The 13,593-nt window shown below is 42.2% G+C and overlaps 1 protein-coding gene across 2 annotated transcripts in view; it reads right to left on the bottom strand.

The window, feature by feature from the left end:
* The window catches only part of LOC117534595 (AP-2 complex subunit alpha-2-like), a 37,268-nt gene extending 24,298 nt beyond the window's left edge, over positions 1-12,970 (bottom strand). For both annotated transcript variants that reach the window (XM_034198830.1, XM_034198831.1), the window contains exons 1-9: positions 12,708-12,970; positions 10,872-10,940; positions 7,787-7,929; positions 7,485-7,678; positions 6,816-6,945; positions 1,662-1,763; positions 1,439-1,547; positions 663-813; positions 146-314 (exon numbers count right to left, since the gene is read on the bottom strand). In XM_034198830.1, coding sequence (XP_034054721.1) covers positions 146-314; positions 663-813; positions 1,439-1,547; positions 1,662-1,763; positions 6,816-6,945; positions 7,485-7,678; positions 7,787-7,929; positions 10,872-10,940; positions 12,708-12,774 — 1,134 coding nt within the window. In that variant the 5' untranslated portion in view covers positions 12,775-12,970. The remainder of the gene's footprint in view (positions 1-145; positions 315-662; positions 814-1,438; positions 1,548-1,661; positions 1,764-6,815; positions 6,946-7,484; positions 7,679-7,786; positions 7,930-10,871; positions 10,941-12,707) is intronic.
* Positions 12,971-13,593: the final 623 nt, after the last annotated feature.

Here is a 13,593-nt window from a genome sequence, read left to right as displayed (position 1 = left end):
TAGAAGAAAACACTGCATTTTAGTGGCATGACAGACTCTATAGCCAAACACTAGTCAATTGGTGGAAAAAAAACCCAAAGAAAAAGCCATGTTCATCATTTCCACATCACAGCTTATCAAAGCAGACAGCTGACGAAGGCCTCACCTTCAGAGCGTTGATCACAGTATCTATATGCGTCTTCACCGCCTCGTGAGAGAACTCGGAGCTGGCCAGCGTGCACATGCTCTCCAGAGCCAGGTACCGCAGGTTGGTTTCCCTGTGCTGCAGGAACTGGCCCAGCTGGTTGCAGGCTCGTACCAACAGGGTGGGCTCACTGAGGGACCAGAACAACAGCTAGATGAAGAGTCAACACACATTTCAACATCTAGAACCCCACATAGGTGACAAATAAAGTCCAACAAATGTAAAGTAGCCTAAATAGGAAGATAAAAGACGAGGGGTCAAATCTTTCCTATATGCCAATGGATGGTGGTGGGGGGGGGGGGGGGGGGGGGGGGGGGGGGCTCTGTCAAGTGCCTTTCTGCAAAACAGCAGATGCTATGTGGCTACAGGACTGAATACAACATGGTAGAATCCAACAGGATTTACTTAAAGTCTACGCAGTGGCCCAATTATAAAACCCCGGGGAATGAACCAGAGTTACACGAGGAGTATGACCGACCTGTCGTGGTGGATGATGAGGGCGATGGCTTCAAACAGAACAGCGTTCTTTGCGTTGGAGTGCTGGACCTTCTTGGACTTGGGGGGCTCCTGGGCTTTGTTGAGGATGGTCTCCAGGCACTCTGTCAGGCGGCTGCGCAGCGCTGCGTCCTCTGCAACAACAGACAGCGTGTTCTGAACAACTCAAGCCATTACATTAAAGAATGTTCATATTAAAAACACAGACATTTAGCTGGGACTCAAAGCAAGGTTTTTCACCTCCATATCTAAAATAGTGGGAAAAGCTGATATATTTGAACATATCTCATGGAAGGTATTTTTTTCTGAGATGTATTTGGCCACTCTGGTGCCATCTAGTGTCAAAAATCCATTCATGCAATTATTCTATTTTATGAAGAAAATGTAGGCTAAATCATAAACACAGATAAGATTTGGCCGGAACATTGAAATCTTCCCAGACACGTTGACCGGCACCATTTTTGGGGGAAATGCTGTGGTTCTTGTTTTAGGTGAAACATGGTGCCTAACTACACCTCTTGAGCAGCAGGAGAATTCTGATGTATCTGTCCACAGAGTAGCAATGAGGAATCTATTGCTTTTATCCACTACATTTACCCATCATCCAATTAAATGGTGTCAAAATATTATTTAAGAAAGAAAGTTGCGCACTTTACCCAGTGATTAAGTTCTACTCATCACTTTTCAGGTGATAGGACTGTATGTTTCTCCACTGGATAATCATTTGTGGTGCAGAAACACATAAGTGTACTAACATACCAGGTGGAGGGTAGCACTGTAGCAGGCGTAGCAGTTTGACAGACAGCCATGGTGCAGCAACAAAGTAATACGTGTAGTCCTGTAGGTCGATGGATGCTGAAGTCACAATCTGGGCAAGCAAGAACAAAGTAACGCATTAAAACACATTGATATATGTTCATTTTAGATTTGATCTTTGACCTCAGTGAATGAAGTTATCGTGTAAAGAGACAGAAACACTGACCCTGCTGAGCCGGGCCACAGCCAGAGAGATGGATGTTCTGAAGTCCTCAGGACTCTTCTGGGCTAGAGTGGTGATGAGGCTGGTGGCTGCTGTTACTACTCCCTGAAAACACACACATCATTCCATCATAATTACAGATGAACTGACACAGTGTCACTGGAACCCTGTGCTGCTGGTTCACAGAGATGAGAGGGGTGAGATGGCCAGACAAAACTAATCGCTGTGACATGAAGCCAACATTGTTACAGTGCATGCAGAACACATAGTACGTAGATTGTTGCAGTGAATGCAGATTCAAAGTTCAAAAGCTAAGAAACTCGAACCTGTAAAACCGCTGAACCAACAGATGATATGACAGAATCAACGAGATGCAATGGGTAAAAAGAAGACAAGTATTTTAAATTTCATAGCAAAAATAACATAGCTTTTCAGTTTTGTGACCTTTTGTGACCTGTTGCCTTTTGGGAAAGTGTTCCCGTGTTATACAGTGTTCGAATGATACTTATTCTGACTATGGTTGCGTTCCAATAGTCCATTTAGCTTAGGAACCTTCCTAACCAAGTGAAATGACCCGAAGTCCCTCAGTGGCAGCCCTGATAAGTGCCATTCCAATTCTCTAAATGAAAGGAAAGGAGGATTCAAACTTCCTTTATAATCAGGGGTGCACATAACTTTGTTGCCCTGGTTCTCAAAGGAGCACCTGGAGATGTTGCTTGGTGCTCATCCTTAAAATGAAATAAACCGTAACTTTTGAGGGGGTCTTGACTTTATTTGCCAGACACACGGCATTGAACACACATGCAGAGGTGAACACAGAACACACATGCAGAGGTGAACACAGAACACACATGCAGAGGTGAACACAAGACAACATTAGCACGAGCAGTAATCCTACAAGCTGTCATCACTACCCTCCTGACTGTTCTCCTCTCTGTCTTCCTCTCTGTCAGACATGGTAGCTGATGATGTAGGCCTACTTCTTTGTCTCTGGTTGTGTCTGTGATTAGCTGCTTGCATCCACAAGTCAACAGCTGGGTTTGGGTCGAAAGTCTCTGTTGTCATCTTAGACAAGTGGATGTAATCAAATGTGAACATAACCAATAACCTACCATAGCCAATAACAAATGAATGTAACTTATTTTATTTGTGTTGTTCATTCATATCTTATTTTACCTTAACATTTATTTATTTATGCATTTTTTTTAATCTCTCCAGTTTTAAAGGATATTTTTGGTTACTGTCCTATAGTATACATTGGAATGATTTCAAACCTGTTTATCCCAATAATTATAAAGGAGTGCCTTGGAAATATGTGTTTACATAAATTGTGACCAAACCGTTTGAACTTAGACTAAAGTGAACTATCTAAACACTCGGAGTCCTTTACCTCACTGAGCTGTAGTTATCAGCCTCTCAGTCTGACTGGAGAGGACTCTCCCTCCACATCATTGTAGAAACATCTTCTTCTTCCGTTAGAGCAGCTAACACCAGATTCTAATAACAACAGCGCCGGTACCGGTGCACCCTCCCTCTCTCCCACGCTCACTCGCATTTTGGCTGTGAGCTGCGGGCGCCAGATAAGCCAACATTCCCCACTTTCATCACTTACAGCGCCCATCATACAGGGCAAATGAAAGGTGGAACCGGGATGAAAAGGGTGTTACATTTACTTAATTATGAATATTGTTACATCAAGGCCGAAAATTAGGATGAGCGCCAAAGGTCAAAAATGTTTTTTTCCCTCCCAGAGCTGCCAGCGCAGCGCCTCCCCAGATCTGGCGCCCTAGGCGAACATCTATAACGCCAGTGCTACGGGCCGACCCTGAGTTCATATGCAACTCGCAAATGTCTTTCTCTCTCTCCTCTCTTCTCCCTTCTCTCTCTTCTCTTCTCCCTTCTCTCTCTCTCTCTCTCAATGTTGGTACGTAAATGCGCCTTTTTTCAAATGACCCGGTGCTCTTTTTTTGCATGCGCACCTCCGCACCAGTTATGTGCAGCCCTGTTTATAACCTCCTTTAGCTTAGGAACCACTGGACCTCCCTCACCGAAAGGAGAGGAGAAAATGCTGCCCCACAATGCATTGCAGCCGCAGCATTTGCCGTCACACAACAGTCAGCCGTTCACGGAAACAACCGATTATGACGGATAAATGATATCATGAAAGTTATGGTGCTTATTAAGCATTTTAAAACGTATGTGGTAAGTTGCCAAAGTGCTTTGTTCTGAACGTTCATCAGTATTATAATCAAAAAGAGAAATATGAACGTTAGTTTTTACTGAAATGATCAAATAAAGTCAACATCTCACTGAACTGTGTGGGGTTTGTTCAACTTTTAAAAGATGTTTGAATGGTGATATACACAGTGATAGATGTTAAGGACTAACGTTTATAATAAATACATTTGTATTGATTTTAAGATCTTTTCATAGTTCATACAATCATACGTATTGGGGTCATTTGTATTAATGTGGACCGGAGGGAGAGGGTGACGAGCATAAGTTTCACTTTCCTTTTTTATTTCAATTCCAACTTTGGTCATGAAGAATATGTTTCTCTGTTGTCCACGTTCATAAAGCATAAAGCAACAGCTTCAGAGCACGGTGCAGAGTCTCTAGATGAGTTTACAGTAGTCCCTCCTTCTTATTAAACATCCATGTTGTAGTCCGCTGTATAGAAAACTGTAGTTTCCATAGTTTCCCCACAGCAGCAGACGCACATTCAGGACGTCCGCTGGCGCATCATAAACACGTAGGATAGTGAAAGTGCATTCGGATTCTCTAAAGTACCGCGGTCTCTTCTCCTAAGTCCTTTTGAATTCTCCTATCCACTATCCCTTAACCCCGTGACGTTTCACTCAGAGGTCAAGGAATAGGAGATAGGGTTAGAATTTAGGAGCTGATCTGAGGATTATCGGAACGCAACCCATGAAAATAGTTGATCAAAGTTGCCAGTGGGCTAAAAGCTCCCTCTTGCCCCTTTCACACCAGCGCTTTTTCAGCTCCGGCTCGGAGCTGGAGCCTGAAAAGTGCCGGTTTTTCCTGTTCACACCGCAGCGGCGCCGCCTCTTAGCTCCGGAATCCGGTTCACTTCCAGCTCCAAAAAATTGTCGGTCTAGAGGCAAGAGCTTCGGAGCTAAGAGGTGGCGTCGCTTACGTCTCTCTTACGTCGAGGCGTGCAGGAAACTAAACCCACCTCCCCTGAACATGGGTCGACTGTCATGCCTGCCTACAAGCAGTAGTGCTTATAAACACACTTTATAAAGTCAGGCAACACTAACCAGGCTTCGTGTGATTCTGTTTATTTGTACCTTACTTTGACCATCCGTTCACTGTTATTGATCATTGTGGAGAGAGGCAGACGTTTTGTTTTGTATTATAGCAGCTATCGGATGGAATCAATACATGGGCTGCACAGGTTGTCGTGTCCGACTATCACAAGTAGAATCATAATAAAAATACGCCGGTAAAATGTGCCTGTAGAAAACGGTTTATGCCACAATAGGATAGCAATAGCAAGTAGTCAGTTTAGCTTCGGTTGCTATGCTAACATCACCCATTTTATACCAGAGAAACTTTCATAACAGCGTTGTGATACCAAACAGCGTCAATTCAGACTGACACACATTCACTTAGGCTAAGGGGAACTGGGGATATGTATCAGCTGCTTGTGTGAGTCGGACAGTGAATACTTTAGAGCGGCCGCTGCAGTGTGAGCTAACCGGGAGCTAACGGAGGAGAATAAACTCCCGTGGAAGAGCAGCCAACACTGCATCGGTCGGTAAATGCTGCAGAAACACATTAATAAACAATGAACCACGGCACTCTGGAGCAAAGTATAAGGTTGGAGAAGTCGTTATTCAATTTAATCTGGCTTCGTGTGATTAAAAGCAACACGATCATCGACCCGACGCAGTTCCCCGTTGTTGTTGTGAGCGCCGTAATGCCGTTGGGGAGCAAATCAGCGATGTAAACGGTGACGTCATGACGCAGCAGCGGTAGCACCAGTCGGGTGCTGGGCGGTGTGAGCAGAAAAGGGAAACCGGAGCTGAACCAGAAAAGCTCCCGCTCGGAGCTAGAAAGGAAAAGCGCTGGTGTGAAAGCCGCATGAGTCACAGGCAAGAGGGTTTTTTCCCCATTGTATTGAACATGAACCCATGACGCACAATTATGGGTAAGAACCAAACAGTGAGTTGTGTGTAACATTTCAGTGAACAAATGACACACTCAAGACTCCAAAGAAAACAAACACTGCGTCACAAACCAGCCTATGTTAGTGTAGCGTCGCGGTCTGGTGCAGAACTCAAGGCATGTAGATTCATGGACGTTCTGCGTTTCCCAAGTTAACAAGCTCGGAAATGTCTTGTACGGTGTTACCAACATGTGTCGAGGAAGGGATACACATGATATCATTTCACAGCAGTAGCCAGATGCTTTTTGAATGAATTGTTAATGAATCCATAAGAGATGCCATTTTATTTTTAAACAATCCAGCCATAAGAGATGCTTTTTGTGTTTCCATTACACGTCTTTGCTGAATACTCAATTCTGAATTCGTTTCAAGGGTCTGACTTTTTTCCGTTAACAGACTGCTGCTAAGGAGGACACTGATCAAGGGAATATGTTTAGTCGTATAAATCCGCAGAAAATAGTCCGGTTTATTCAACAACAGTAAAGGGCAAACAAATAAAACACATTTGTTTTCCTCTGTCAGAAAATACTGTGAATAATCATTTTTACAAACAACTTTCCCCATAAAAGGATCAAAGAGTCAGAGACCTGGACCTAAGGACTATTTTAGGAAGCAATTTAATACATTTGTAATCAACAAAATCATTTTAAAATCAATTGTTGTGAGACAAGTCGTTGGTTTACTTAGCACTAAACGGATCATTAGCAGAAAGGCAGTCATTAATGAGAAAAGGGACACCGACAGGGTGAGCAGGATCGCGACAGAGTGACTTGCTGCACATTATCTCCTAAAAAGACAATGGAGACCTGTTGCCATTAGGGAAAATATTTGTTCTGCATTAGTATAGCGTAACTCAGAAGTGTTTGAAACGTAATTTAACCATGACTCTTAAATCTGGGTATTAACTGAACCGTGACGTTTGGGAGAACACATGATGGAACGGAAAGGACTTGGGACAGTCTTACCAGGTGCTGGTCGTTGAGCAGGTGCACCACTCGTGCGGTCCATTCCCCCATGGGCACCAGGTCCGGAGAGGTCCTGTTGAGCCGGAGCAGACACAGCGCTGCACTCTGCTTCACGCTGTCCATCGTGTCCCTGCAGGCACAAGTCAATCCAATACACCATTATGTCTTGTGATTACACGTGTATTTTTATTAAAGGAACAGGTACAATCATACAGGGTCCCAATTGAGACCATGATCTTCATTCATTTTCATTTCTTTCTTAGAACTAACCATCCGGTGCAGGACATTCAATTGCATCAGCCCAAGGCGTGCACAGGATGTTGATGTATATATTCTCAGCTGCATCACAGAACTCGTCTCTAAGATTTGACCATAAGCGAGGGTATGAGCGTTCAGTGTCATAAGAAGATTATACATTTCTGAAATGAAACCCTTTTTGTTAGGCACAATTTCAAAATCACGAGGTCATTTTGGGGGTGTATGTGGAAACGATGGAAATTGGGGTTTAACAAAATGTCTTACCTGAAAATATCTAAAAAAGGTCTTGCCCAGCGTATTTGTCTTTCAGGCTGACATTTGCATTTTGAAACTGCTTGTGGATCAAATGAATTGAGTTTGAGACTTCACCAGTTGAAATGTCTTCATACAAAATCATTTTGATGTACAAACCCTGCCACCAGGATGCTGGGAATTTGAGAGGCAAAAGCTTCAGCCATCTCCCTGCTGCCCACATTAGCGATGCAGTGCAGGGCCAGGTTCATGAAGGTGGGGTTGCGGCTGGCCAGGTCATTCTTGATGCCGTTGTTGATGAGACTGATCAGGTCGCTGTTAGAGTTCACCAGCACCGAGATGAACAGGTACCCCTGGAAAGGCACATGGGGGAATGTTTTAGTGTATACTCCTTAGTCCCACACCTGTGCACAAACATATTTCCATGACAGCTTGGTATGTGAACATGAGGACAAACTTACGATCTGTTTCTCTGTGTACTTGTTGGAGCTGAGGAGGTTGACGGCCTCCATGTGTCCAAAGTCGATGTCATGGCCCAGGAGAAAGATGAAGAGGAGCTTGCAGACGTACTTCTTTTTACTGTAGCCGTCTAAAGCCTTGTCTCCTACTCACACAAGGACACACACACACACACCACCAAAAATTGATTAGAATACAAACAAAAGCTGGATTTTATTCATTCAATTTGAAAGACAAATGACTGGTGGGACTAAAATGATTTATTAGGATATCTAGGGCTAATTCAGGATTAAAATACTGCACCTATGGATGTTAATGCATCCATAGGTGCAGTACTCTAATCTTCATAAATACTTATTATTACTGAAGTTTTTTTTATTTTCATCTTAAAGGGATAGTGGAAATGGAACCTCAAATAGTTTCGTTTTAACTTATATACAAGCATAATTACGTACCAAAACAATCACACCTGATTAAAAAAATATAATAATTGCCTTACGCATGTTAGAAGCACTTTATTGCAGCTTCCCCGAAGTTTTTTAGAAACGAAATGTTCGACTCAGCCAAACCGGAAGTGACGAAAACTTAGGAAGACGATACGATAACAAACCATGGCGTCTATGCAGAATGAACGTGGAAGGGCAAATATACCAGACAAAGAAGAAGGATTGTACGAGGTATCCAGTGATGATAGCGAGTCAGAAACATCCTCTCGGCTTTCCTACGAAAATGTCGTTTTAGGAACTGAATCTGAATCCGGTTCAGTAAGCGACGATGGTGACAATATTGAGCCAGACGATGGACCATTACGTCCTTATTTGTTCGAGCCCGAGCCCGAGGTGATGGTTCACGGCATGGGCAATGGCGAGGATGACCAGGACCAGGCGCCAGATGATGCACCCCTACGCACAAATAATCTTGACTGGTAGGTCCCTAAGCATAGCTCACGCATCTTAAGATCACCTGTAGCCTTTACAAATATTAATCATTGTTAACCAGTTAAGGCCGAAGGTCCCCCCAGTGGACCCCTCCCACAGTTTTTTTTCTCTCACATGTCTCAGGGCTTCTTAACATTTATGAAACTATTAATGTTTCATACCCTTTTAAAGGTAAGAAACTCCGCTAACTGACAATAAGAACAATTGTTAGCTAGAAAAAACACAAGAGTAATACCAAGCCTTTGAATTAGCATTGAGCGAAACAATGCTAACTAATGCTAACGCTTTTTTACACACAACACACGGTAGAAATGCCCTTATTACTATCTTAACTGCACAAACAAGATATACGATTTAAAGCTGAGACTCCACAGATGTAATGTCATCACTGTAAGACCTCGAATTCCTATAGCTATCAGCCAGAAAAGAGAAAGTAAACAACATCCGGTTCCAAAAATATTACAATAATTACGTCTTACCTTTTTTGATTTGTGATCAAAAGTTGTGTTCAACGGAATAAAAACGCATCTCAAGGTTAATCCAATGTCGTTGTGTCACGTAGAATTTTTTACTGATAATCAATCATCATATTTATGGCAATATACTCGGTACCATAATAAAGGTCGGCTATTCACATGCAAATGCTATTGAATGTCCGCCATTGTTTGTGCCCGTCTTCCTATGCTCTCGTCATCACCCGAAGATTCCCGACGATTCCCGAAGTATTTCGTTTCATTGAGAGGGCGCAGTAAAATTGAAAATAAAATGAAACTAGGCGCATGAAATTAAAAAAAATTGTTTATTATGCTTCTTTTTAATAAAAATACATAAGTTAAACCCAAAATTCGCGGATTTCCACTATCCCTTTAAATAAACCTTCAATTGTGAGAATGTGAATATTATTTATGGCTATATCACATTTAACTCCTGAAAAAGCCTAAGTGAGTCTCATGTTTACCCTTAAGGAATCCCTTTGAATGCCTACGTTGGTCATCTGTGATATGACATATGGCTTGCACTGAAAATATTTATTCATAATTGTCTTCTCCACTTAACTACTGTTGTGTGAACTCTTTACTGTCCTATCCTGTGTTTTACTCTTAATGCTGTAGCTGCTCGGTCACTGGATGTCCCTACTGGGATTAATAAAAGGTGCCAACATTGGACACAAAGGGTGCATCCTGGTCATTTAGTCACCACAGAGCATCTCTCCCGTACTCACAGCTCCGTTAGTCTGTCGCAATGGAACAAAAGCAGAGGACAATTTAGGGGCTAATGTTTCGGGAGGTGGAATGATTAAGGGGGGAATGATTGGTAATGCATAAAAAAAGCATTACGCTGATTTGTATTTTGCTGAAAAACGTATCTTAAATACTTGCATCTATGGGTACAATTTGAATTAGCTTACTACTTGTGATTAAAACTTTGAAAATCGTCGTGTTTTTTCAGCCAGTTATTTCCCTCGTTCGTAATAACGCCCGGTACACATTTCATCTGAGACGAGATGAGTTGTTGAGGCGGTCAGTCTTTGTAAATAAAATCACACACTCGACACACTGTAAAGCCTTGGCAGATGCATAACAACGCTCTGATCAAATACTGGGCTACCCCACACAAACATTTGATGAAAAACACCAACGGGGTCAGATTGCTTAAACTAAGGGATTGATGGATTGTCAAACAATATCTGAGACCTTCTCCCCCTACAACTTTCCAGCATTGGATTTGACGTAGCCAAAATTGCAACTTGTAATACTGTGAGAGAGCACATAACAAACAATCATTGATGAAGTTGACAAGTTGGCCTCGTGCAGGCTGAGGGGCCCGTAGAGAACACATTATAATGAGCATAGGCCTGAATGCTGGGCAGATTCATTCTGGAGCAAACTAATTATAGGCAGCATGGAACAGGTGGCAGGAGAAACAACACACACACATTCACAGAGAGGTGTGTGGACTTTTGACAGCGCAGACACATCAAAAACCCGTGAGGAAACTAAAAGACGAAGAAGAAGCTGGGACACAGTCACAAGATGAGTTAGCAGAGCAGATTAAACAGCAACAGGAACACATGTGACATGGAAGGAAAAGGATTTGAATAAGAAACAGAGCAGGTGCTTGTACAATTTGATCCATGTTGTTCACCTACCTTTGAATTTGGAACGGATATTGGCCAGTTCTTTGTTTATCCTCTTGACCTCTGCTTCTTTGCTCTTACCTACACACAGATCAAGACATTGTGCATGTTACATGTCGCTGTGGATACTCAGACATCTGAATAGATCCTATTCTTGTTTACAATGAGGTTCTTTTCATTTTATGAACCGAGAGGAAATAAATCCACATTCGGTGTTCCTCATGCACAACGATATGTCCGCCAAAACAACATCGTGGCTCTTCTATCTACGAGGTTCTTATAAAGGACGCTGGAGCTCAACTATACAGAGACATAGTGGCTACGGCTAGAAACCACGTCATCAGTATACTTAGAGTAGCTTCATCTTCTCCAAGAACAGCCTGAATGATTGGTGTCATGGATTTAAAGAAGGTGCTGGAAGCATTCCTTTGAGATTCTAGTGCATGTTGTTATTCTACAGAGACAATTGTAGATGTTTTTCTATGATCACTATTTCATTACTTATCTCCACATACATGTATACAATACAAACCGTCATTACTTAGAGATCCATTTGTGTAGATCCTCATTTTGAGAAGAGGGTCACTGATTATATGTGTAGGCGTGGGAACCTAGGTCATGTGTTGTTATGGCAACAGGGTCATTAGCAAAGGGTTTACAGGACAGCTCAACAGAAGAGATGTTTAGGAAAACTGTTGACAGCTACGTTTCAGTGTTGAGGAAACAGACGGAGGTGAGCAGATGCAAACAGTTGGTGTCTATATGAGAGTGAGTCGGCCTTCAACAACCTCTGCAGCTCAGATCAGCACTCAGTGATCATAAACACCTGTGGGGATTATAATGGAGCTGCTAGCCAGTACACTTACTAACTATCAGGAATCCCATTGCATTGGCCCCTAAGTGATACAGCTGTGAACAGTATCATCTGAAACACTTATCATTGTTGCAAGAACCAATCTCATAAATCATTAAGCCGTAAAATGACAGGGTGATGACTTTATATTATAAGACTAGGTCATAATAACAAGATAATACATCATGATGGGCTATATAGGATGCAAAAGTCACCTCATAATAATGTCTTTTCTTTGGTGACTGAAATCTGTTTCCTCATTTGAGCGCACATCATAAATGCAAGTGAATCTAAAATGCTGAATAAACACTTAAGGAGAAAGGAAATGTTAAGCAAAGCATATGGTGACATTACAGTGTAGACATACACTTGTAAGAAGAGTTAATGGCCTATTTCATAATTGTATCCCACTTAAACTGACAGACATGTCTCCTGAATGTCTCTAGCTGGACGCCTGAAAACACGGTGGACGTTTTTTAAGTATAGTTGGGCGGATTTTTAGCCTATTTTAGGAGAAAGAGATCCTGGCAACATGTGAAATATCCTTGACCACAGATGTTCATCATTGAATACGTGCACGTCCTCACAAAGGCTCAACTGTCAGCTGTGACGTTAACGCAGATACAAAAAACACAGATATATATAGTGTTGGAAAGGATTCGCTTGGTTTCTGGCAGAAAACTATAAAACATACCAACCTAAAATGCAAAAGGCTAATAAAATGGGCAGTTTGGCATTATCTCCATTTAGCCGTCGGTCCACGCCCTTCGACGTGACGTTAGCAAGTGGAAGCTAGCGGCTAGCTTTAATTAGCAAGTGTGGGCTAGCCAGCAGAGTGGTCGTCTAAGGTCGCTGAAGTTACAAAAAGTATGAGTAAGGGGCATGGAAAACATGTTCTGAAAACCATCCGTCATATAGCGAATCCTCGTTACACCAGCTAGCTTGTTACATGCCTATCCAACAACTGTGTATGTGTGTGTGATAAACAAACTTACAGTTCCTGATGTCAGAGATGAACACGGCCAGGCCACGCATCCCATCACCTTTTGAGACTGCAGGCATGTTGTATACTCCCTTTTAACGTTACGTTTAATTTTCTGAATCAAAAAACGCCTAACCATATAGAGTAACTTTGTTTTAAAGTGTGCTAAGCAGCTAGCAACCGCAGCAGTACCGGACAGGGAGCCCCGATATATGACAGAGACAGACAGGAACCAGAGCGGCTGCGGCTGCGTCCGGTTTCATACAGACCTAGTCCGACACCTACAAGCCAACCTACATCCAAAAACAAGGGCTGCGTTCCATACATGTGGAGTAAACAACATGGCGAATGAGGCATTTTTATCACATACAAATATGTGCACGGCTTGGGGAAAAAGAAAAGTAGATTTAAAAAATAAATGTATTTTTCGTACTTTATTTTAGTTGTGCTGGCTATTTTATATGGTTACAGTAATCCAGAGACTAGCTGTTATCATAGAAAAAGCAGATTGTCCAATTCATCTCAATGCTGGGACAATACATTTGTTTAGCATTAAGATGTAGCCTACAATATATATATATATATATTTAATATATATATATATATATACGTTGATTTTTTTCGAAATCACCACATTTTGAGTTTAATTCTTTCACACACAGTGACGTCACGAGCTACCCACAATGCAACACCCGCCATATATATATATAAATACGCCATTTTCATGGAGGTGCAAAAATCCTGGAAGTGCAAATATAAACAGCTAGCTAACGTAGCAAGGCAGAGCGCACTAGGTTTTTTTTCTGAATTAACGACCGAAGAAATCGCTGCATGTCTTCGGATTACATCTCTGGATTTGAGTGGTGTGCTCTAGGTCGTTACCAGCGTAAACTAGAGCT

This window comes from Gymnodraco acuticeps, unplaced genomic scaffold (assembly GCF_902827175.1).
Source record: "Gymnodraco acuticeps unplaced genomic scaffold, fGymAcu1.1, whole genome shotgun sequence".
Lineage (NCBI taxonomy): Eukaryota > Metazoa > Chordata > Actinopteri > Perciformes > Bathydraconidae > Gymnodraco > Gymnodraco acuticeps.
This window is presented reverse-complemented; position numbering and strand designations above follow the sequence as displayed.